Source organism: Ornithodoros turicata, chromosome 4, assembly GCF_037126465.1.
Source record: "Ornithodoros turicata isolate Travis chromosome 4, ASM3712646v1, whole genome shotgun sequence".
NCBI classification, from domain to species: Eukaryota; Metazoa; Arthropoda; class Arachnida; order Ixodida; family Argasidae; genus Ornithodoros; species Ornithodoros turicata.
The window spans coordinates 78140011-78166477 of NC_088204.1; the positions used below are offsets into that span (position 1 = coordinate 78140011).

At 44.4% G+C, this 26467-nt stretch overlaps 2 protein-coding genes across 4 annotated transcripts; both read right to left on the reverse strand.

Annotated features, from left to right (window-relative positions):
• Positions 1-3049: 3049 nt before the first annotated feature.
• On the reverse strand, positions 3050-4588 carry LOC135393519 (NADH dehydrogenase [ubiquinone] 1 alpha subcomplex subunit 6-like). Its single transcript, XM_064623928.1, has 3 exons — positions 4423-4588; positions 4017-4132; positions 3050-3261 (listed from the first exon to the last, which is right to left on the reverse strand). Exons 1-3 carry the CDS (start codon positions 4547-4549, stop codon positions 3136-3138), a joined length of 369 nt encoding a protein of 122 aa, XP_064479998.1. The 5' UTR covers positions 4550-4588; the 3' UTR covers positions 3050-3135.
• A 404-nt stretch (positions 4589-4992) lies between these two features.
• On the reverse strand, positions 4993-26390 carry LOC135391991 (sorting nexin-29-like). Of its 3 annotated transcripts, XM_064622592.1 has the most exons (24): positions 26332-26390; positions 26149-26263; positions 23197-23261; positions 23068-23120; positions 21923-22000; positions 21802-21860; positions 20762-20936; positions 18726-18796; positions 17749-17868; positions 16063-16153; positions 15785-15981; positions 14180-14297; positions 13353-13453; positions 12079-12225; positions 11661-11724; positions 11423-11551; positions 10563-10648; positions 10221-10324; positions 9893-10009; positions 9620-9678; positions 9456-9552; positions 8433-8573; positions 8147-8286; positions 4993-6561 (listed from the first exon to the last, which is right to left on the reverse strand). In XM_064622592.1, exons 2-24 carry the CDS (start codon positions 26153-26155, stop codon positions 6423-6425), a joined length of 2358 nt encoding a protein of 785 aa, XP_064478662.1. In that variant the 5' UTR covers positions 26156-26263; positions 26332-26390; the 3' UTR covers positions 4993-6422. The 3 variants fall into 3 exon arrangements, with proteins under 3 accessions (XP_064478662.1, XP_064478663.1, XP_064478661.1); XM_064622593.1 differs by having other exon boundaries at positions 12079-12222; positions 26149-26360; XM_064622591.1 differs by having other exon boundaries at positions 26149-26360.
• Positions 26391-26467: the final 77 nt, after the last annotated feature.

Consider the following 26467-nt stretch of genomic DNA (forward strand, 5'->3'; position numbering starts at 1 on the left):
AACCGTTCATGACCCCTTGGACCCAGACCTCCACATGGATGACACACCACATGTCCCTGAAGACCAGCGGCATGGCCGAACGGGTTAAGGCTGGGAGGTAGCGGGTTCGAATCCTACCACCGGCTGCGCTGTCTGAGGTTTTCTCTGGGTTTTCTGAAGACTTTCCTAGACGAATGTCGGTACAGTTCCCCCCGAAGTCGGCCCGGGACGCACACTAACCCCCCGTCACTCACTCCTTCCTGCTGCCCCCTCTCCATCTGTCCTCGTCTGTACGCCGCTTATAGCCAAAGTTGCTTCGCGGCGCAATGAAAAAAAAATGCCCGAGAACATAGTTCCCAGCAGACGGCCGCATCTTGCTTTCTTTGGCGGCGGGCAAGCCGTATGTCGCCATTTTATGCTACCTTCTTTTTGTCTCTGGGGTGGGGTGATGCATCAGGTTTCATCACTGATGATTGATTGCCAAAATTCGTCCCCCTCCTATTGAAACCGGTTCAGCAGCTGCTCAGAGACTGCCACGCGCGCTCCTTTCTGGTCACAAGTGAGGTGTCGGGGAACCCATCTTGGACAGATTTTGCGGAACAGTAAGTGCTCGTGAGTGATTAGTGAGTTCTAGTGCATCGCACGCTATCGCCTTTTGCGTGCGTAAGGGATAGCGTTGGTGGTCCTGCGCGCGCGCAAAGCATAAAGACAGCTTTGCGCACTTTGCGAAACATCTCTTTATGTTTTGCACGCGCACAGGGCCACCCATGGCGACGAAACTCCCCATTAATCATCTCAAAATAAAGTTATCGTTGTAAGCACTATGACTATCAAAGGCTTATCGAATATTCATAGGAATATTCGACAAAAACTTTTCCACAATTCATCACGTGTGTACGTTGTTTATGGAGCCTTACCCATCTTGGCACGCAGCTGTAATTTTTGCCCACCCTTCAAAGGGTTCACCATTCTCTGTCTGTGTTGGAGAGTTCTTAATACATAATATGTTAATATTACGAAATTATTTCTTACAAATCCATTGCAACTCGAGATGTTCAGGAATATTTTCTTCGTTCGTCTTAGTATTGTATGTGCACAAAACAATAACCTTCCTGGCGAAAGGGGTGGCGTCTTGTGCTTTCCACTCCCGCCACCTGCATCACCACACCTCACGTGATACTCGCGCTTCTTCCGTGACTCACTGCGCCGCGATACATGGGGCACGCGGGATAAAAATAAGCGCTGACGAAGTCGGAAAATTGATGAATGCGGATTGAAACGTGATGGAAATGCTGTAGCGACCAGAAAACAAGGCTTGGTTGAGAAGAAGATTGGGATGATGGCTGCTGCGGTTGTTTGGTCGCTATGCGTCAGGGCGGGTGAAATCCGTCTACAATCCGCAAAGTGTACACCCTCGAAAAATATGTCTATGACGATGCTTGGGATGAGGAACGTGCGACGCGAGCGGTGAAAGAGTCCTCCATATTTTTTATTTTTTTGCTGTGCCTTGATCTGCGCACCATCTAGAATCTCATCAACTCCGTCAGAGAGGCCGTCAGAGAATTGGTTGTGACACCGCACTGTGACGACATACGGGATACCTAAAGTAAGCAACGCCCAGCCAATCACGACGTATGTATGCCGTATCTATGGAGATGAGACGCCGTCAGCCGAATGGGCAGCCAATCGTAGCCACAGAAAGCATATGTATATAAAATCGCTTGCGGTGATTGGTTGAAGCAAACGTCACCTCGACGTCATATGTTCACGTGGCGAAGGAGTGAGAGGAGGTATTAAAGGAACACTGAGATGACTTTTTTTTTTGTTTTGTCGCTGCGGCGTGTTCTACGCAACAAATAAAGTTGGCTCTTGCGAAAGAACGACGAGTGTATGTGACCTACACAGCGCGCGCGAGGCCTCTGTTACGAACACGTTTAAAAAATCCTCTCCTAGTGAAAAGAGCGTATCGGAGAACGAGGAAACGTCGTGACGTAACGTGGTCCCCGGGCACGTGACCCGTGACGTAGAGCAAGGCGGCACAGCTCAAGCAGGTATGTAAGCGGCGCGCGGGCCGCGAAGTAAGAAACGAGGGGAAAAAATTCGGGGACTTCTCTATACGCCGCGTGAGGATCGTGTCGGTCGTCCGCGGGTGCTTTCTCCGGCTGTCTCTGTAAGCTCGATTGCGCAGTTATAATACACCACAGAGCGAAAATATTTTGCATGGTGGCTCTGTTGGACAGCTTGACGAATGAGACAGGGTTACCAGCCGTGTTAAATGTCGCCTCGTTGACCAGACCTTGTGCATCTGGATAGCGCTGGCTGTGCCATTCGAAGAATTTTTATTCGGAAATGAGACCCCAGGTGTCCATGAGACTCGAGGCTGCTCGCTGGTTGATGCAACGTCACACTGACCTGATTACGTCACACCAGCAGACCAAGCTGCGCCCGGTTCTGGTGTGCTTTTCTTTATTACTTTTTCTTAAATTCGGTGTTCGCGCCGCGAAGCAACTATGGCTATGAGCGGCGTACAGATGTTAACAGATGGAGAGGGGACAGCAGGAAGGAGTGAAGGGACAGGGGGGTTAGTATGCATCCTGGGCAGACTTCAAGCAGAACTGTCCCGCCATTCGTCCTCGAAAGTCCGCCGGAAAACCCCAGACAGTGCAGTTCAGAAAGACACTATTCAGCGAAAAATATTTTGCACGGTGGTTCCTGATGGGCTGGTTGATCAATGGAGAAGGGTTTTGATCAATGCTCTTGCGAGTTCATTTGCGACCAATAGCGTACACCACCAAACCTCCCGGTGGTGAAGGAATATCGCACGTTTAGTGACACCAGAAACTTCTCGGAATAGTAGTTAGTCACTAGGCATGAAAAGAGGGTCAAGTTGATTAGAGTCCACAGATGACTAAAAAGAGCACACAATACAGAAAGAGACAACATAGTTTTGAGCTGTGGTGTTGTCCGTTTTTGTTTCGCGTGCTCTTTTCAGTCGACGTGTCGGGTGGACTATCAACTTCGCGTTACTTAGTCACCGTATTTGGCTCAAGAAAACTACCGGGGGCCGCAGTTTGATTGATTACCTACTTTTATTTACACCAAACCAAGAATAACCTGTCAGCTTACTTTCAGCACTTTTCTAGGGCAAAGGTCCTGCTACTGTCCGGACAAGAATTTTGACATAAAATCTGTAGGTTTAGGATTCACGGTGTCTTTGAAGTAGGCCATCACGTGTGACTTTTGCTTGAAAATCTTCAGGGTTTCCACAAGTTCCATTTGGCCCTTGAAGAAATAGATGCATACAATGTGAGTACTACAAACACTACAAAAAGACACTGTACATGATACAACATGCACAATATGCGAATATGGTAAAGCAACCAGCACTCGTGCAGGGAACATGCGAGCAGAAATTGAATTTGGGAAGTGATAAAATGGCAATAACCAAAATAAAACTCTTACAATGAACACAAAGCAATGCACTGTATACAGAATGAATGAAAGCATGTGCACTGCTTGAACTGTCGGACTTTGCTCTTTCGTACCAGATCAAGGCATTTCACCCACCGTACCTATTTCAAACTTTGCAGAAACGTATCAATTCGTCACATGCACCTGCAGGGCGAACTTGAATGTTTAGATTTATGTTACTTTGCAACAACTTCACGATCTCTCGTGGATGCGGATTTAGCTGACAAGTGGCTAAGTTGGGTCGCGTGTTAGGTGCAGCTACAGCACACCAAGTTGCAGACAACGCAGAGCACAGTTTGGTACCCCAACTGGAGGAGTACCCACTACCCTCCACGAGGGTCATTAGGCCCAAACTACTACTATCAATGTTATTAGCACAGGGTGTTACTAATACGAAACCATTATGGTTTCCTTTGCCTGGACACGTGAGATACCTGCATCAAAAAGTTACTCGAGTGCGATCATGCAGCGATAGCATGCCCAGTGCTGTAAACAGCAGAAAGAGCCGCACACATATCTTGCATAATGGTCTCTAACGGCACCTGAGTGCATGCTCAGCGACATACCTTGATGACGAGCAGGTCTATAGTACGAATGTCCCTGACATGCCTATTCTTCACAAACTCTTCTCGTAGTTTTGCTCGTCCCTGTTCAGCAGTCACTGGGATATCATACTGCTTCACTGAAATGTAAGTAACACTTTAAGATGTGAAGCACTCCAGATTACCTTCCAAACTGCTACTGAAGCCGCATTCTGCAGACGATACCCTGGCCTTACATACTGCGCGACAACGAACAGAATTTCGTTAACTGTCAGCTATGTCGTCTGCTAATTTCCGCTGGTTCTGATGCACTCAAGTGTGACCGTATTTCGTCAAGATCGTGAAGAGATTTAAAACTTCGGAAGGTCATCCGTATAAAGATGATGCACCCAACAGTAATGCTCCCAAATTGCCGAGCCGGTACACTTACCTATTGTTGGCATCTGCCGGTACCACGCCTTGTACAAATTAAGCGCTCTTCGCCTTGCTTCAGTTTGGTCTAACGAGAGGATCGGTTTTACCCTTTGAGCTGTTGTTTTGACTAAACCTGACGCCATCTTGCTCCCTTTGGCTCGCTAGCTTTGGCTCGGATTGGATTGGTATTAGGATATGTGCTCTTTCATGACGACGGCGATAGGGCGGCGATAGCTTGAGAAGCGTTGCTCCATAGTTTCGGAATCGTGCGCGCAGGTTCACTACATCAGTGCTTATTATTATCATCACGATACTTAGCATTATCATTGGACCACTGAAGCAGCACGGCAGTCAGCTACAAATATTAACGCAATGCATGAAATGAACTTTTTCGACGACTGTCATATTTCAATTCAACTTTCCTTCTTCAGAAAGCAGAAGTCATTATGCGATGGTGCCTGCGTCGTTCTCGGAGATCAAGATATGTGGTGTCGAGTCTCACCATTGCCTATTTTTTGGACCACTGCCTCATTTCAACATGCTACCAATGACAAAAAAAAATGAATAAAATAAATCGCCACAGCAATTCAATTTCAGAGACATGAGTTTATTTCCATAACTGAAATGTACAAACACGAAGTGCATGAATCGTGGAATATCGGAAGAGTACAAAAACTATACCCTCAAAATACCAGAGTACTTAATGTACAGCAATAAACCAACGATTACAACGACCCATAGCAACACATGCAACAGCTTCAATATAATACTGTAGTAGTAGTATTTTGGGAAGCGACAGAAGGGAAGGTAGAAAAATATGACACCAGAGATCCTGTCCCACATTGATATAGCAACTGGAGCAGTTTTGGATAAGCGAGGCTTATGTGGCAAGCATCGTTTCATATAGCCGTATTTTTCAATCAATCAATGATATAGCGAGGCTCATAAATTATTCATTTACTTTTTATCTCTCTTGTAAGCTAAACCATGTCACCTGGGGTAGACTCGCAAGTAAACTTGGCCTTGTCACATTAAAAAACAAATATGTACATAATGTCATTACTAATTTATGCCTTATAAATATAGTAACTATATTTTACAAGATTTCCACTCCTCCTTTGGGTCTTGCTAGTTAACACAATCTATTATGCCTATGAACAAATATTTGTGATAAGCTGCATTTATATTGAATGCAGCGTTGAAGCTAACAATCTGTTGTACGCAACGAAGTTGTACTGAAACTCAATTTGTACAGAATAAATTGAGGACCCTCCAAATTAAAGGTCAAAATAAACTGAACTGAAGAGTACATTTCAATTAAGAAATGTTTGTTACATCATATTTCATATGACCATGTCCGTGTTAACTGTTTGTACGAAGTTATATCAGCAAAAATCGTATAGTGCAGTTTCCTTTTCTGTCAAATAAAACTTATTCACCAAATAGTATTTAAAATAGTATGCATAAAATTAAACACCAACCTTTCGAGGGTGTCCTATCGTGCTGCGTACCTTTCATGTAATTTAATCTCGCACCCAGCGTTTGTTCCACCAAAAACAGACGGAGCAAACTGCTGGTCGCCAACGTGATTGTTGCAAGGACTTCCAAGCTACCTAAGAGCCCTCTATTGTCAGAGACACAACTAGTGAGTACTATGTACTACTCGGCATACTATCTTGCTTATTACAGTATCCATCTAGTCAGGTTCCACAACTACCGGACCTTAGACTAGCACAAAGAGAAAATAGTTAAATACTATATTCACAAAGGAGCCACCGCAGTGCCTGGTCCCTTGGTGGAGTGATTAGCCCATCGCGGCCGGTGCTCGTCACACCTTTTTTTTTTTGCGCCTCCCGCCGCGAAGGCGTAAGAGAACGCTCTCCACTGGAATGTGTCAATCGGACAGGACGTACCAAACAAGAAAGACGCGAATGCCCAAAATGGGTGTTCGGCAACGTGCCGGGGCCCGCGTCCTCCCGTGTGAACGGAGGGAGATTCGAACAGAGACTGAACGGCTCAGAGGCCGGTGTAATGCTGAACGGGGTGCTGCTGCTGCTGCGCCGGTTGAAGCGTGGATGCCGAAGGGTTGCCAGGAATGCGCAGCCGCTGAGGGTGGGCCCTTCGGGACGTTTTGGGGTGCGCAGAGTCTTGCTCCCTGAGGAATATGATAAATGCAGCAGCCGTTTAATCGCGTGCGCGCAAACAAGTTGCGCTAGACAAACAATAACTAGTGCCTGAAGTTTTCGGGAAATATTCTTTTCTAGATTCGGGGAGAAAAATCGGGTAAATAAACGTGTGCCATAAATTCATGCCAATTCGTGTGGAAAAACTTGCAGTATGCTAAATTTGGGAAGAAATCGGGCTCGGTTACTGTAATCAACTGTACTGGTTTGGTACAAACGGTGATGTAACCCTTCATTTCAGGGTGTCATTTCAGGTTAAACCCTAAAACTTGAGGCTCTATCAATAACCTATCGTCACAGTGCATCATTTGATGACGTACAGCGTGTCCACAATTAAAGTTTACTGTTGTCTCTTTGGTTCTTCCAATATCTACAGCAAGGGTTTTCAAACTGGGTTCTGTAATGTCTCTCAAAAGGTTCCAGTTAGTCCAGGGGTTCAGAGTTTGTCTTTTTGCATTACCAGGAGTTATGTGTGCCCACGTGTTACATTCGCGACACCGTTAGAACCGTGCTGGCATGGATAAACTTTTGTAGGTCGCAGGGATTTCCCTATCTCCCTGGTTTTTAGCCCTCCCTCCCCCCAAAAAACTTCTGAAACTGCTCAATGCAGCTTGGCTACCAATTACATATACAGTCATGTCTCGCTTATCCGGAGTTCAGATATCCGGAAAACTCGTTAACCGGACTACACTACCGGGAACGAACCTGCCACCGCTGGATTCTGTCTCGGTCATCCAGAATTCGTTATTCGTATCCGGACAGCAAGTACGGGGACCAATGTTCCAGGACCTAGGTCATTCTGATTCGCTTGTCCGGAAAACTGTGGACGTCCTCTGTCCCTGGCATGTGCTGTGTTCGCATTGTTCCGGGAAAATACCAGGAAATTGTACCGGCACATTCTGTACTGTCTGAAACCTTTTTCTTCAGAGGTCATTACCTTTTGGCGTGTGTTTGGGCACACGGTAGAGATGTTAGACAATAAATGAAAGAGGCGCACTGTACCACCGGGCGCAAGAAAACCACATCTGAACGTCAACGTCCATGTCGTCTGAAAGCATCGCCTGTCTTTTGGCCTATGCCAAAGACATTTTCAAGAAGACAAAAACATGTGTGCCTGACTAACTTTCTCATACATTTGAACAGCAAGGTGACACAACGGATGCCGTGGCTGTAGCCAAAATTCTGTCACACGCGTATCTTACCAATTTTAAGCATCTGATTCCGCATGAATTTTTGAATTAACGATATTCTCCTTGTTTCCATTTCCGGAAGTTTGCTTGGTTTGGCTATACGGAAATTCATTATCCGGACGAAAACGGACGACTCCCGAGCCGTCCGGATAATCGAGACGTGACTGTAGTACCCATAAACGTATACCCCCCCCCGCCCCTTTGGCACACCCCCAGAGGTTGATTTCTGAGGAGCTTGTGGGTGAGGTCCCTGTCCTGTAGACACTTCATCCTTAGATGCTCCGTAGTATACAACATTTTCAAGAACGTGGGAAACTCAAAAGGGCCATAAACGTTTCGCGAGATGAGCGAAGAAGGACCGTCTCACTTGAAGAAAGGCATGATTGTGACGAGCGTATGTTTGTCCGGGGTGTCCAGAAGATCCGGGTTGGTCTGGGTCATCCAGTTGAGCACGCAGCGCAGGTAGCGCTGCAGTCTCTTCCGCCGCTCCTCTACCACTTTGGCATCCTGCGATTTGGATTGTACGCGTCCACAACACTGTGTAAGCGTTTTTCTACGGCCGGGTTCGGCATTCAGAGGACACGTGCGCGGAGGAAAGCAACGGTGACCCCCCCACACTTTGCGGGTCCCCAGGATTAGAAACGCGTCCGTACCTTGTTTCCGATAGACTTCTTTGGGGGGAAGTCGAAAGAGTTGACTATGGGGTTCTTCTTCCTGAGCGTTTTATGCAGCGCGTAAAATTGGGAGTATCTTCGGTAGACGTTCCATTCGTCGTCGCGTATCCTGATGTACACCTGTCGGGGAGGCAATGCGTAGTTTTAGGTTGTACGTCACAGATGGCCCGCAAATGACTTCTGCATCAAACGCGCTCTAGGAAAAGAAACACAGTCCCGAGGGAAAAACGAAAAGGAAACTTCTTTCAGCAATTGCAGCAGTCAAAAAAAAATTCAGTGGCGATATAGCGGTAAATGTGAGAGAAATGCGTTAGCCATTAAGCGCCTTTTCCGGTCCATACTTGACTTCCCGGTATTCACTTCCGGTCTAAACCCGACTTCCGGTTGTCCGCTTCCGGTTCGATACTTTGAATTACTGTATGTAAGTCCATTTAGTTAACCTTTAATTAGCCTCAATTACTTTCAATTAACCTGTAATTAGCCTTTAATTACCGAAGGTAACCCCAGGTTACATGACGTAATCCTGAATTTCACTGAGTTCCCTTTAATTACGTTTGCTTACTTTAATTACTCTAACTTCCCCTTTAATTGACATTAATTCCCTTTAATTACACCTAATTACCTCCACTAACCTGTGGTTACCTTTGATAACCTTTAATTTCATTTAATCTTTCTCTTAACTACATATATCTTACATTCATTACCTTTAAACTCAACTTTCTTGCTTTCATTGCTTTTAATTCCCTCTAATTACCCTCAATTACCTTACGCATTACTCTTAATTACCTTTGACTACTTCAATTTCAAATGATTTACCTCCAATCAATCACATTTACCATCTACCCCCTTTACATGTCCACATATATACCTCTGCCTCGGTGAGGCTTCACCATCTCACACACGGACACACGCACACATACAGCTTTATCCATTTTGACACTCCTAATGCTAACGCATTAAAACAGCAACTACGTACAAAGCAATAGTTCGCATCGTACGCACCTGGTAGACGTGGAACGCGTCGGAACAGTGTCCCGCAAAGAACGCCGACGGGATCCAGATATTGATGAGAGGCCGCAATGCAGCCGATTGAGAAGACCTTTTGGGAAAACCATAGATTCCCGATGAAATTAATGTATTAGTTGGAGAAACGCGAAACTACTCACGCATCGTAGTCGGACGTGATGCTGATGTCGTCATCAGACGTCTGGTTCTCATCGGGGAGCTGAAAGCATCACAAATAATTATTGAAGCTGCTGAATGAGACGAAGGAATGAAGACGCTGAATGAGATAAATCAATTTTTAATGCTGAGCAGGTGAATGAACAGAGATGCTGTCCAAGATGAATCAACCCAGATGCTGTCCAAGATGAATCAACCCAGATGCTAAACAAGATGCTGAACAAAATGCTGAACCAGATGAAAGAAAAATAACCAACCGGTCCCCTGAGGTCCGTCAGTTCCTCTCTGAGTCGGCGAATGGTGGTCTCCCTAAAGAGAAGCAGCTTCTGGAGACGTTCATTGAACTCCATCAGTTCACCATGCATTTCTGCCACCTGGAAAATGAGAGGAAAATGAGCTACGCTCAAACGTGGCTATACACGCTCCTGTAAGGGCCATTTCCCCCATCTATCTTCTACAGTCTTTTTGCTACAAAGCATAAATGTTGTGAGCATAAAAGCAGTGATGTACAAAAATGTTTTGTGTCAACTACAATTGAACTTTGAAGGGGCGGGATTAAAGATGCGAGTGAAAGAGAGAGAGTACCTGAACCAGTTTCTTTTCGTATTCACTCGCTTCATACTGATGGTCCACATAGGGCTTTGGCTCGGGAATGGCCGGCTGCACTTCCCCAACCAGGGACTCTAATGCTAACACAAAATATTTAGATTATTACATCACTTTATATTTGTAGTGTGATAAAACAGCAATAATAGAACGTATCTGCGAAGGCATAAACACTGCTCTGCGACTTAAAGGGCATCAATAAACGCGCATATAAGGATGCCTTCACAGTACGGTGCCATTTTAGGAAGCACAACTATAGTTTGAATCGTACAAAAAAATTATGGGCTTCTACAAAAGTGCAGGGTAGAAGGGCTCTCGTACCTTGATGCGCTGCTATGCCGTCTCGTTTGAGCAGTTGTACTGCGAAGATGTATTTCTTTAGCTGATGCCTCAGGAGCTCATTCTCCCTGCACAAGTAAAGGCAATACTAATGTGTAGGGCCTGACTTTTTAGGGTGAAACCCGTATCCGCCCGATATTTACCCCCCGAACGAAATCTGTAAAATTCGGGTTTAACCCGAATCTACCCGAAAACATCCGGGTCGCATGGCACACTCATAAGCGTGCATTAAAATAAAGTTTGATAACATTGCTAAACATTAGTTCCGTGTTAAGACAAATTTTTATTAAACAAAAAAAAATCGCCCGAATACACCCGAATTCCTGACGACAGAATATGCCGTAACGGGATTTAACCCGAATTTTCAAATGAAAAATATCACCCGATATTTACCCCCCGTACTTGGCCAAAAATAAAACCCGAAAAAGTCAGGCCCTACTAATGTGTAGTAGTTACACAACTAAATGTACTCTGTAAAAGTAGCTCTGAAGGTATGGAAAATGTACTTTGGGCTGAGGAACACAAAAGGGATTCTGTACTCAAGCCCATCCGCAGCAGAAGCACTTTATGTTTTAATACTTCGATCATAACCGAATAATAACCAGGCATATCACAGCCTCACATGTAATGTAAAGGTACCGTGGACTGTTCTAAGAACTACTATCTGTAACTCGTTCTTGGGAGTTCATGAATAATAAAGGTAAACCGTTTCCAGCAAACAAGTAACACAAACGTAATACAAACAAGTACTGCTGTCCATACCAGTTATTCACACTATGGGTATTGACTTGCATGGTGATACACACTGGTACATCATGGTACCTCAAGAAACTCAAAATCACCTGGAAAGTGTCTGAATCTTTGATTCTTGCTTCTCAGCTTTCTCAACACATTGCTTCTTGGTCTCCTCCGCTTCTGCACGGAAACTGGAAGCCACTTCCGACTCCCGTTCCAGTAGCCGCCTCAAGGACCTTGAAAAAAAATGCGAGCGTGGCTCAAAAACTGGCAAACGGCTACAAATAAAGCCCAAGCGAAGTCGCGTCGAATCAAACTTGGGGCAACACATTGCTTCAGGCTCACCCGTTTTCTTCTTCTACAGTTTTGAACCGTAGCGTCACAGCTAGCAGAGCGTTCTTGAGTTCATCTGCAAGAGGATAGACAAGACGAAGGCACTCTTACTGAATGCACCAAAAGCAAGACTGTCCAAGATGGACATAAGGTTGTTTATCTGGACAAGAAAAAAAAAGGAGCTAGAGAAAAATGTACACAGAAAACTTCGGTAAATGCTTCACTGTCGTTGAGAGATAACAGGTCACGTAAAATTACCGGGTCAGTGGTACGTCCTAGTATGCAGCATCTGTCACGTCAAGTGTTGTGCTATGTTACAGAAGCGTGTGTCTCACGTTTACACAGATTTTAGTAGCGTATGTGCAAGACCAAGCTTTCGGGAAAATCGCCGCGTGGCACTTCGGAGAGTTGTGTGGACTCGTTCACCCACCCGTTGTCATGGTTGTTGCTTCTATGGTCTCGCAGGGATCAGGAACTGTAGAATGAGCCGATGAGGCAAAGGAATAGGCGTTTTGTGCTGCTGCAAGAGCTTCCGCGGCGCTCTCGGTGTCGTCGCTGTAGCTCGGGATAGAGTCTTCTGGGGAAACAGGTATATATCTAGCATTAGCTTACAAAAGCGATGAAAATATTCGTTTATCGTGGTACATGACCTACTAGATTATAACGGCCATGTCATAATCGGCAACCCCTATAAGGAGCCCGTCCGCACGATCCGCTAGGGGCGCTAATCATCGGCCCACGAGATCTACATCACGATTGGACAATGGAAATTTGAATTTTGAACGCTCAGAAGCGGACATACGACTACCGTAGCAGACGACAGCAACGTCTCCTATGAAAACGCGTAGAATGATGATGATAATCAACTTTAGAATGAAACATCTTCCGTGGGACATCCACCGCTTGTACAAAAATACTAAAGTAAGCTGAAGTACAAAGTATTGCAGAAATTGAAGAAGAAATAACAGGGCCGATGAGTAGCGCCACCACTAGCTTCCAAATGTGGCGCTGGGAAGGGGTGCCTATGACATAGTCGTTATAATCTAGCAGGTAGTGTCGTGGCACCTGTCTTGCTAGAATGCCATATATTGTAAACAGTAAATACATAGTCAATATTTGACTTAATGCAAAGTAGACTACGTTTTTACATGACAGGTGACCCCTACTGTTTCTACTGGACATTTAGTGTTAGTCGACAAAAGTGATTCAAAGTGATTTTGTATCTCGTGAACAGTAAACGCAACTTTCAAAACTCCGCTTAATGTTGGCCGGCACGACACATGATCCCCGGGGTGTCCGATGAAAGTCCAACGTCAGTGCACAATCTCTGTGCTCTCACGCTACCAAAAGACATTGCACAGATGTTGGCTAGACATACAACTCAAGCAAGACGCGATTTATGGAACAGCAGTGCACTATACAATCCAATAGATACAGTGTATGACCACAAAAAGGAATAAACTTCTCGTTATTTTCCTTCAAGACTGACAAAATTTGTTCATTGTAATCAAATAAGCAATACACCGCAGAGGAACAACCCGTATTGTGCTAGTAGCGCAACATCAGAGAAGACCCTTGCACATTTCTTTCCGACTGCCAAGCTTGTGGTCCCCCATGGTGGCCAACATCATGCATCTCAAATAAACATATTCTTATATCGTAAGTGCAGAAGAAAATGAAAACAGTGACAAGTGAAGTCAGCACCTGAACTAGGAACATTTCCTTCGTGGTTGACTGGTATGAGGTCTCCTATGGATGCATCCAATACTGGAGTGAGCACAGACGACTGGAAAGCTTCTTCGTCTCTGAAACAACAAGCCTGACGCTCACACACAGGCATGTGCCCCAGTTGGATGGAATACTTCCAATGATTCCACACTATCAAACTATCTGTAGAAGAACAACTACCTACAAAGTCTACAACAAACGACAGGACAAAATGCCACATCTTGAGTTCTGTACTTGACGGTACTATCCAATAAATCTTCAAGTACCTTTTATCGATACCTCGGCATTTGATAGTCAAATGGACAGTTACACTTGCTATCACAATTTGTCACGCATATCTAGAGCTTGAAGTTTTCGGGAAATTTCTTGTTTTCAATTTGGGGGTTTAAGAATCAGGGAAATCAACATGTGCTCTAAATTCATGCGAATTCGGGTGGAAAAACTTCCAGTATGCTAAATTCGGGGAGAAATTCGGCTCTACTACTCGAACGAACTGTACTGGTTTGGTACGAATGGTGATGCAATTGTGTTCGCTGCCAAACAAAGTAGCGCGCATTTCTACGGACGTTTCAGTGAAGGCAATTTGCATGGTACAAATCCGGTTTCACCCTAAAGACTAAAGAGGCAACTTTCACTTTAGGGTGCAAATTCTGTAAAGAGACAGGTTTAACCCTAAAACTTCAGGCTCTATGTACATATCAACGTGTACAGTGCCATTAGTGGCACCAACAGTACTGTCATTTTGAGTATGACAGTACTGACCGTATTCGATACTAATATAATGCAAAAAAACAGAAATGCACCTGCCAGGAGAGGAGGAAACAGAATCACTTAATTCTTGCTGAGGTTCACACACAGATCGATTGCACCAGGACTTCATCACGGATGGACTTTCGGATAACTTGGCTGTTTCACACCGCTCTGAAAGCAAGCCACAACACACATCTGTTATCTTATCCCAATAAGAGACTGGACAACATACCTAGATTCACGCAAATATATGCGAGCGGGTTGTGAGAAGTGAAGGTCTTAGTTTCCACGGTAACGTACACCATGCCGAAGAAACTACTGTACTCTATGACTGTATAACTGCAATTTTCCTATAAAACTGTTTTTCGAGTGCCCCCCCCCCCCCCCCCCCCCCCCAAAAGCGAATTTATGTTCCCGCAAACATGTCCGTCTACGTGCAACCTAAAACGTTGCATGTTAAGTAACTAAAGATGAGCACTGCTTTCAATCTATAGTTTGCTAATAGCTTTAGTATGTTGCTGGAAACCTTTTCCACAAAACAGAAGTAACACAATACTGCTGACAATAACAGATGCTGTTAGTACAGCGGTACAGCTTCACTACTCAGCTTTGCTAGACTTAAAATCGACATATGGGGTGATATGAACGTGAAAATGTGCCTCCAACCTTTTCCATATAAATGTGAAAGTACGTACCCTCAATCTACCACGGTTCCCACTAAATTTTAGAACAAAAATTTGAGGGATTTTCAAGTACTTTGTAAGGTTCAGACGTCATTTTGTCTGGGGTGTGAAACACAGTTTATAACCAGGGCTTCAATATTTTGCAGAAATACATGCATAAGCTACAGGTATCACATGAGAGAATAGATGGGGAATGCACAATATCAGTTCACAGGTGCGGCTGACAACTACAGAATTTTAAAGATCATAGTACAGAAAAAAAAATATGTATTAATAGAATAGAGGGTGCCATTCATTTCTCGCTGCTGATTCCCATTGCAATAAAGAGTGTTAACGCCTGTGGTTTCGAAGCTGCAGTCCCGACTCCGGAAATGCATAATTTGCACGAGCAGCTCCACGAGAACAAGAAAAATATATGCAAAAACAAGGTTTTTCAAGGACTGTAAAAACATATATAGTCAAAACGATACAGCGCAACAACGAGGACAAGAAGGATCAGCGCCTGTGCTTGTCTGATCCTTCTTGTCCTCGTTGTTGCGCTGTAAAAGCCTCTGTTCTCTATAGTTCCCACTGCGCCTTGAAACCTTTGAATACCCGGGAATTTGAAAATGCAGTTTTCAAGTCAAAACGATACAGTGCAACAACGAGGACAAGAAGGATCAGCGCCTGTGCTTGTCTGATCCTTCTTGTCCTCGTTGTGGCGCTGTAAAAGCCTCTGTTCTCTATAGTTCCCACTGGCCCTTGAAACCTTTGAATGCCCGGGAATTTGAAAATGCTGTTTTCAAGTCAAAATGATACAGTGCAACAACGAGGACAAGAAGGATCAGCGCCTGTGCTTGTCTGATCCTTCTTGTCCTCGTCGTTGCGCTGTATCGTTTTGACTTGAAAATGACATTTTCAAATTCCCGGGCATTCAAAGGTTTCAAGGGCCAGTGGGAACTATAGAGAACAACAGAGGCTTTTACAGTGTCCTACCTTTTTCGTCCGACAGGTTCCCGTCGGTGGGCACGTCTGACTGGGATAGAGATTCCATACTTTGGCGGTCGTCTGTCTGGGCAGGAACCTGTAATTCGACTGTTGGCGTCTGGACGGCGGGATCTGCGGGGCCACAGATGGGGGACGACAAACAGGTCGCGGGAGCGCTGAAGCAGTTGTAGGGAATGTCTAAAGACCTGCAGAGAAAATGCGACACAGCCCTTTTTGTGGCAGACGACACGGGGTGCGGCGTTCAATCATGATTACCATCCACCCACCGATCGTCGGAGTTTGCGTCCAAATCGTCCTCGTCGAAGGACACCACGTTGGAGCGCGGCTTTCGCTTCTTCTTCTTTCGCTTTACATCACCTGCGGCGCAACGTAATTTTTTTTTAAAAAACGACGATAAAACCCGAGACAAGGAACAGCAGGTTCCCACATGCAGGTAATTTTTCTTGCTGCTGAAACTGGTCTCAGTGCGAACGGCACCAACAACGTTAGTCTTGCGCACTTTTATGGTAAATTCGGGCGGCCATTTTGTGGCAACATGGCCGACACCACCTAGATCCAGAAAGGCTGCGCGCTCGCCGACGTGACGTAACAATTAAGAGTCAGCCAATCGGGATTGTGTTTTCAACGGCCGCAGCCAATCACGAACGTGCTTTCGGCGGTCGTGGCCACGGAGAAGAACCACCGTCGTCTGCAAGCTGTGACTTAACGTCCCCGCGTACTAAACGGGAAAACTCGGAAATAAAGCGCAAAACGGTCTCAATCTTTCTCAAAACTGATTTTCTGGAAAGCGCCACGCACTTTTTGTCTAAATATTTAGGTCTGCAGGTTCCGGGTGAGCTGCAATCATTTGCGGGTTCTCGAGTTCGCAGGACAGCGAATCGCAGTAGCAGACGAATTCTGACTCTTAACTGAAAGAGGGAGAGGAGGAAATGCGAGGGCCTTCTCTATCTAGGTGGTGTTGACACTGCATAGCGCTCGGAAAATCGCTAGGTCGGTGCCCGCGCTGGATCACGTGACCGTTGCCACCCGAACACGAGCGCCCAGAATCTAGCGCTGTTAGTCGCTTGAATCACACTAGGGGCATCGCAGTCGCTAGTCTTCGTTCGAGATTCGTCGTCTGCTAACCTACACGAATTTCGACGTGCGGGCTCTCGTCACCGCACCCTCACCCTGCACCCTCACAGTGCAGATGTGATGCCGATGGATATAGTAGTTGAGCAACTCGCTGCCCTGTTGTATCGAGGCCGCACGAAAAAAAGTGCTAGCCGGCAAATCCCTGGCACCTATAAATAAGGAGTGACTTTTTCGGGTTAAATGCCTTTCTCCGATTCGGGGGGTAAAAATCGGGCACTATTCTTAAATCTGTAATTCGGGGAGAAATCGGCCGATAATTGTGCGTTTGGGTGTTATCGGGTGTTTTTGTTTCTCCTCCTCTCTATTAAGTCCTTTCCTAATCTCTCTCTCTCTCTTTCTTTCTTTTTTTTAGGGATCGTGATCTACCAGCGGTAATCACCAAAGGCATAGACAGTGTTGACACACACGGGTGGATTGTTGGGAACGTAAGTGACCCATTCTTACGTGTGTTACACGTGGCAATCTCTGTTGGTCTTCAGCGGAAACGTCACTTGAGGATTTCATAGTAACTGGAATTAGGGGTGAAATCGGGTTTAACCCGAATTGGTATTGGGTCAGTTCGGGGGGGGGGGGGAATAACCGGGCGGAATCGGGTTTAACCCGAAAAAGTCACTCCCTACCTATAAAGCGCCACGCGAACGTGCGAGATTGCTTCGCTTTGACCAAGCCAACACGACCGCTCGGGGATCTGTAAAAATAAAGAGTTGCCACGAATTGACCACCCGAGTTCGCCATCAGATTCGTGCGTCGACAATTTGTTTTCCGCCAGTGGTATTCGGGGGGGAAGTTCCAACAAAGTGATGACAAAATGCTCTCACCCATGGCTCTGCGGACTACAGGCTGCGGGTCGGAGAGTGTGGCATGGGTTGCGCTTTCTGCGGTAGGAGGATTCAGTGCAGGATTGTCGATGTTAATGGCAAACAGTATTGAACCGAGCCCTGTAACACACACATAGTCTATGTGGATAATAGACACATGGTAGACTTTTTACCATTCTCCCTACCCATCATGCAACTGTGCCCCCCTCAGAAGACGTTTACTATCGCAATTAGAGCATGAAGTTTTATGGTTTAACCCGATTCTTTCCCGAATTTGCGCCCCGAATTGAAGGTCGCCTCTTTAGGATGAAACCCGATCTTTACCCGGCAAATTGCCCTCACTGAGACGTCTGTAGATGCAGTTACATCACCGTTTGTACCAAACCAGTGTAGTTAGTTTCAGTAACCGCGTCCAATTTCACCCCTAATTTGGCGCACTGGAAGTTTTTTTTTCACCCAAATTTGCATGAATTTAGAGCATGTGGTTATTTACCCAATTCCCCCCCTCCCCCAAATTTAGAATTTAGAAAAAAATATTTCCCGAAAACTTCAGGCTCTAATCATATTGCCTCCCACGACACGAAGCACGATGCCCTCGCGTAAATTGACGCTGCTCCACGTTGCCTCCTACCTTCACGTTTTTGTCCAAAAAGTGAAGAGCAGTTTCGACCTGAAAATCTACTCTTACACCTGGTATCAACCAGTTTTACCCTCTTCAAAACTGCTGGCTTGAACCTCGATTTCCACAGTCATACTTAAAAACAAAAACAAAGAAAACACCAATCCGACAACACAACAGTAAAAGGATATTGCGTAAAATGCCACAAATGTCAAAGATTGAGGTTAGGAGACAAAGACAGTTAGAGAGTTAGACAGCTGCAGGTACCACTGCACTAGCTAAGTCCTCATCCTAAGGCGCAGCAAGCTGAGCATTCCACTTAGAATAGTACCCAAGTATTAGCCACAAGGGTACTCACCTGCTGACATGGTGGGCAGCATACTACTTCGTTCTTGATCCATGAGGAAAGACCAGTCTTCGTAAAACTGACTGAGGCGACACAATAAGCAATATTGACAAGCGCTCTTATAACAAGCGGTGTGAAGTTGGAGTCAAAAAACAATTTGAGCAGAATGAAATATGTGCATATGTGCTACGTGTTTCTCAGCAAGTTTCTCATGTAATTATGTGCGATTGCAACCACCATATCTGCTCGCATAGGAGCAATGAAATGACATTTTGCATTGCTCAAAATACTGCTTCATTCATAAAGCAGTCCATCAGGATTGAACTGAGAATCTCCAGTAGCAAGTACAAATATTTTGAACCAAACCAATTATATTTGCCGGTTAGAGGTACACTGCATTATTTTGGATGCATATTACGAGACACGATTGATTTGTTATGCACGAGTACAGAAGGCCTAATTTTAGAAACCCGCATTGAATTGAAATATTTAAATATCAATAAGGTGCGACTCATTTTTATTTATATGCAGGAACACTGTTGCACCAAAAATGCGCAACTTTTTCCCTTGCCTCAAATCTGAGGTATACATGAAAAAGAAAAAAAAAAAAAGAGAAAAAGACAAGTCTTTCTGAGTGACATGAACGTAAAATGTGAGCAGATCCATTATACTACTGTCAGTGTGCGATTTCTTGTGCCAACATAGCCCTTTCTGCTGCCGCAGCGGAACGCGCGGAAGCGAGCGGAACGCGCTCGCGTGGCTCAATGGCACTCTACACAATGGGGTACAAACAGCAAGTGATTGACAACGTAACAATGATATCTTCTTTGGGAAGTGTGACCTGGCTTTTGCATCTACACTTCTTTCTTATCTTACCTATTTCTTATCTTATCTCTCGGGTAATATCAGAGGGAACTAGACATTTCTGTGCCGGAGATTTAAGTGCGGACATTTCGGTGCACGGACGCGGCGGTGCACAGACATTTCAGACATCAATGCAATCGTGTCCAATATAGTCATCTAATACGATAATCAAGAGCTACAATTTCGACAGGACAACGGCCGACAGAAAAGCATCGAGAGTTGAAGCGTTGGTTACATCATGGGACAGTGCATTCCAATCAGACACCGTTCTTGGGGAAAAAAGAAAATCTGAACGCATTAATCCGATATAGAAGGGAATAACAAACGTATTGGAATGCCGAGATAGCACTGCTGTGTTTATGTTGCGCATAATGTATTTAGTGACATCAATACGAAACATGTCGTGAAACCCATAGCACATTTGATACGAGTGATGCTCCATGTTCCATACTTGTACTATAAAGCAACCAAAATGCTCACCAGTGACCGTAAGGTAAAGTAACTGCGAAGGTAAAGTTTGCAATTCCAGCATAGTTTTAGAAGTGCCAAATCTTGCTTTGACATTTTTGCATGGCCTTAAAATTAGCAAATTTTTCAATCCATAAAAAACCCCAAGACTGGGGAAGAAAAAACGGCAACACAAGACGAGCCACGACATTTTCAAAAATTAAGGTCTCGCGAACGACGAGAGGGCTTTACAGTAAATGATTTCACAATTTTTTGTGGGGGCTAGAAAGCCTGGTACTGCATAAAAATACGCCGTAGAGATTGAACGCAACGGCGTTAAGACGGCATTAAGACGGAATGGGAAGAGACACAGGACAGTGCCTCCAAACAAAACAACAAAAAAAGAAAAAGAAAAAATTTTGAACTCTAAATACTATAGGCCTACATCATGTGCTCAAGTGTAACACAACCGCTTTTGTTGTCGTCAATCGTGTGATCCGTCTGGCATCCGAGCAACTGTCTGGACATCCGAAGGATGCCACATGCTAACTCGGAGTTGGTCAGAATATTCACATAATTATCTAACTACACAAGTAACTGCCCAGATTACACTTTGCTTTTAACTAACACAATAAAAATGTGCAACGTATGAGTTACGCTCTCAATGCGTACAAAGTGTTGCAGTTGCAAAGGTTAGGTTCAAGTATATATCACGTGCATGCATAAAGTAAGGTCACCTGATGTGCACAGGGTCAGCCACCAGCATGTGCATGTAACGCTCGAGCGAGTGTTCGTTGAGCGCCGAGCGCAGCCAGGCTCTTCCTCGACCCTGATCGCTCACCACGTGTTTTAGCACCAGGTAGCGCTCCAGTTCGTGCCGAGTCAGGTGGGTTCTCACAAAGTGCCAGAACACTGCGCAAGCAACCATAGGTGCTTTGGATACTAAGTATGTAGCAGAACATTATGAAGAGATATTTCCATGAAATAACTGCACCTGGCTGAGAGATTAAAAGATGATCCGTCGCTTAATTCAACCCCTAATGAAATCGCTGATGTGACTGCTCACCCTAATGTATGCATGTCTAGAAAACATTATATACTAGTTTTTTTTTTCTTTTGCTTCTTTCAAGCGTGCGCTGTCTGTCTTACATGTGTGTGCTAAATCAGCTGTGTTGAGTTCACCGATATTATGTAGTAGCCAGCTGCACTTTAATAACGTGTCAAAAATTATATGCAATGGACAATGCGGAATTCTCTCGTACGAGACCTTCCAGAAGTGACTGAGAGCATCTCGTTTCCATGCAACACATATTTGAAATAAAGCTACAATATTCAAACATATATATACGCTACATATATATACATACATATATAAAACATATATATGCTACTACGCTACATATATATACATACATATATAAAACATATATACGCTACTACGCTACAATATTCAAACATATATTTGAATACACAGGAGATGTTACGGAGCAGTTTGAGAGATTGCCCAGCCCATGAGATGCCAATAATGGCAGGCCAAAATGTCGTACTACTAAAAGACCATCAAATTTCAATCGTGTGGATGAAAATCCACATTGACATCCATGTTGACTGTACCGATATCATTGAATCGCGCACAAGACGGCGTTATCAGATTGATAAGGTTCATTGTTCCTGCTCTATCAGACTGCTTTCACATCTCCGGTATGAGAAGAAAAAAAATGTTTAACGACACTCGATGATGAAACTTTCCCATGTTGTTTCACGGGACACACCGTACCTGCTTCGGATTCTCCTCCACTCCACAAGTTGAGGCCCTTAACCAGTTCGGACACCGGCCTGTGGAGAAACACAATAATCACGCAAAGTGCATTTCCGAGGGGTCCACAACTCCGACTTACTTGACCGCTGAGATACCTTTCCCCTTTTTCATTCCATGTTGGAGAACAGCTTCAAATTGCGTACACAGGTTCACAACCCTGGGATGAGAAATGCACACTTTTGGAAAGATGCCAACAACATTTTTTCATAGAACTTTTTGTGTTTTGTGTTCACAGTCAATGGAAAGCTCTTTTTCTGGTTTTTGACGAGGCAGCTATGTATAATTAGTCACGTATGAAAATTCAAAAACACAATCACATAGAAAAAAAATGACAATATGAGTTTACAGGATTCTAAGAACTCTTTGACGTATATCATAACAAAGTGAGAAACTGAGCTGTTTGATGATTCGTAGGAAACGCACAGGAAAGCCGACTTTTGCCGGTTTATGCCCGTCTTTCGTCCTCCAAGGAAGCATCACCTCGACCCAGTTGTGGCAAGCATGTACTGTACCCTCGACAAGCGTGTATGTGCAAAGAAAATCCATTTCTTTGCACATACATGTTTGTGATGCCTAGCACGCAAAAATTTGAAAGTACTGGTTTCCATGCAATCACGTGGCACTGCACACATGTGCACTTCACATTTGGGACGTCGCTCTACTTCAGAGTCTTGGTGATGTTTCCTTGGAGGACGAAAGAGAGGCATAAGTCGGCAAAAGTCGGCTTTCCTGTGCGTTTCCTACGGATCACCAAACAGCTCAAGTGCCGACTTACGCCAGTCTTTCATCCCCCAAGGAAACATCGCCAAGACTCTGAAGTAGAGCAACGTCCCAAATGTGAAGTGCACATGTGTGCAGTGCCACGTGACTGGTTGGAAACCAGTACTTTCAAATTTTTGCGTGCTAGGCATCACAAACATGTATGTGCAAAGAAAGGGATTTTCTTTGCACATACACGCTTGTCGAGGGTCATACGTGCCTGTCACAACTGGGTCGAGGTGATGTTTCCTTGGAGGATGAATGACGGGCATAAATCGGCAAAAGTCGGCTTTCCTACGGATCACCAAACAGCTCGATTTCTCACTTTGTTCTTATATATGTCAAAGAGTTCTTAGAATCCTGTAACTCATATTGCCATTTTTTTCTATGTGATTGTGTTTTTGAATTTTCATACGCCAAGAAAACGAATAGTACCGTAACGTCAGGAAAAGAAGAGACACTCACCGACCGTCACCCTCTGTTGCCAGTTCCTGACGACCTCCAAAGCGAATCTGACACTAAAGTCCACAGTGTTAGAGATTTCTCTTCTGGGGAGGGGGGGCCTCCACGACAATCAGTCGGGACAATCCCTACCTGTTTTACGGCGTCCAATAATCTTGAGAGCAAAATCTGTCGGTCAGATAAATTGCTATCTTCGCCTGCAATGCAACAGGATTACATGTCAGACACGGAGCAAAGACCTTCGCTAGAAAAAGGCACTTCATCACTGGGTCACAAAGAGTCACTTCATTACAGTCCCATTGGGACTACATGGACCCCATTGGGGGGAGGTGCCCTAGTTCCATGTATTCTCATGTAAAATGTATTCATATCAGAAAATACTATTTGGGGCAGGGCAGTGTTGTGAGATACTTGAGGGAGTATGTGGGAGGTTACTGGTAAAATCCCTGGCATACACATCCCTGCCCCTGTCAAATGGAGACAAGTTTCTTCCATTGATTGTGGTACATATTAAACTCCTTTCTGAAAATTGTAATTTAGAAGTAGAGACCTAACTCAGTGTAATAGTGCTTCATACTAACAAAGCTAGAGTTATTAGAATCAGTGGTTTATCCAGAATCCCAAGTATGGAGGGGTGTAGGAAAAAATTGAGGAGTTTGGGGGGAGTCATAATTATAGTTATATCACTGCAGTTTAACATATCATTACCGACATGTGTATAAAGCTGAAATCGCAAGGGCTCTCCCTGGGGGGGTACACAGGTGAAAAAGTTAGGGGGTGTCACTCACTGAACATTTTTTTTTTGGGGGGGGGGTAGGGGGGGGTGAAGGGGGTTCTGGATAAATCACTGCTAATTTATAATGCTAGTTATCGAATGCTAGAGTTGGTCCCAGTCAACGTTGTTGGACGTTATTGATTCATGCAACTGAGACACCTGCATTTTTTTTTAAATTACTACTACTACTAATAATAATAATTTAAAACTATTCTGCACTTTCCTTGTTACCATTCTACCTCATGGCAGTCCTATTCCAGTTGGCCGTAAGCATTTTGCCTTTGCACAACGCCATAAAGGGCAAGTATAAGATCTAGGATGTTCCTCACAAGTAATGCGCTGCATTTTTGTAATGAAGCAGAAATTAATGAAAAAAGCAGTTTAGGAGTTAGACTGCATACTGGGGGGCATCATACAGACTCCTGTGTTGTTCAAGTTTGTCCCCAAATAACAGTGAAAACTAAAAAAAAATGGCTGACATCTTAACATTTTTAATATCTACACCTCGTGTTCACGTGAGTATGGTAAGTTCCGTAGCAGCGCGCAAGCCTTCCTTCTTCGTTTTAGCTGTTTTTTCATTAATATTTATTGTGCTGCATTTTTAGAATCTTGACACATAACGTGTCATTTGCTCTTTCATCTTTCATAAATAAATATGCATTGTAATTTTAAAGCAAAAACAAGAAGAAAAAGGATAAAGAGAGAGAGAAAGCAGAATGGGCAGTTGACAGCAAAAAAAGGGTGGTAATTTTTAAACTTTCTCAATTTGCAGGAACAGGTTTGGAACCTCTGGGCGCTTCATACATCACTCAATGAAATTTTTTTCACATTTGATCTTTTCCATTGCTCTCATTACAGTGCAGAAGGAATGTGGGACATTGTCCTGATGGAAATCCACTACAATGGGTCAAAGACTGACAGCCCCAGCCCTTTAGCCGCTTTAGCTGTCATGTAGTCATCTTATCTTATCTTATCAACCAGCTCTGATCAGAAAGCAAGGAAAACAGAACTGAGTCAGCCCCTTCCCTGGGCTGGCTGAAAGTTATCACACACATATTTCACCACGGTTTTCCATAGTTTCCATTGTTTTATAAATGGATAATATGTATTAATAAGACCATGTCATTTTCCCTATTGCACAATCAGCTTGTCAACATTTCAAAACTGTGTTTTACGCGGATCTGATGTTTTGTTTCATGGTTCACTTTTTTAGCAGGCGGACCCAGATGCGGGAGAGGAGGAATATAGTTTGCAAAGAAAATCCAAGTAAAACGGAGGAATGCAAAAACAGTTACGTGGTATGTTGTACAGAGACTTTAAAACTGCAATATCTGTTGTTCATATTTGAAGTTGAGGTAATCCAAAGCTACAGCAAGTGCCAAACTGCAGTTTCATCGAAACAGAGCTTATTTATTTGTTTTATTTATGTATTTCGATGCCTACATCACCGAGAGGGCTCTAGAGCAGGGGTTGCCTACAATACAATCAATCACATAATGTATTTAACTCTGTCTTTACCATTTAAAAACAAAGGGAAACACTTGAAAAACTGTTCTATGGATGACATGAAGGCTATATAATTACACGGGCTACATAATTGAATAATTACATTTTGTCCGAACTGTACGCGAACAAAAATGAAGGCTAATTAGTCTAATTTTTCTAGTGTGATCTCTCCTTTCGGATGTGAAATATGGTGCTTTCAAATGCCCTACAACAGTTTTCGAACCTGTGAAATCAATCCGTCAATCACTGTCAGTTCAGCTGTTTTCGTTTCAGAAGCGTAATCATACAAAAAAAAGTAATAAGAAGTTGCTCATAATAAAAACAGCTGCCCTATTTTATACGCGCTCAGACTTTTCGACAAAATGCAACACATGGGTTTCCAGACACAGTCTGTTTTGCAGCTCCAACGCCGGAGACAACGGTCTCAAATGGACGCACGGATCAGATACCCATTCAGCGGATCAGTTGAAGGAAACGTAACAGCTGACGATCGACTCCCCCATCTGTGACACCATTCTCAACTCTATGCCAGTCTCTGCCCTCTGCAAATTTACTGCACGGTAAACTGGCAAAGAGGCAAAGACGAACATCTATACTTGAAACCCTGAGAGTGGGGAAAATTACACCACCACGGATCAACGACCACAGTGAGACGCAATGTGCGATGCCCGTAAACGCTTTTGAGTCGCATCTTTCGTCTAAATGGTGTGCGTAAAGTAATATCACGTCCATTCATTTGTTTGGCATCCCTGCATAGCAGACGCAGAAGCATCCTGCGTGGAAAGGAGAATACGATTGCTTACGGCTCATGATGACTGAAAGCGGTCGGTGAGCATCGAAGAGTGTCACACACTCCTTTGCAGCCACAGCATCATCACTGATGATAACCTCTGCTTGGGATCAACCCACCCCCCACCACTGAAAACAGAAGCACACAACACAGCGGAGGATGAACCTTTGGATGAACAATTGCAGCCGCCGCTTACCACCACTTCTGCAAGAAAACAAAAGTGTGCAAACCATCACGCCACCTTTTCGAAACAAAGCAAAACAAATCTATCGGAGCGCTTCCGGCGCTTTGCTACTTATGTGACGTTTGCAGTCGCAAGTAATCGGGATTTT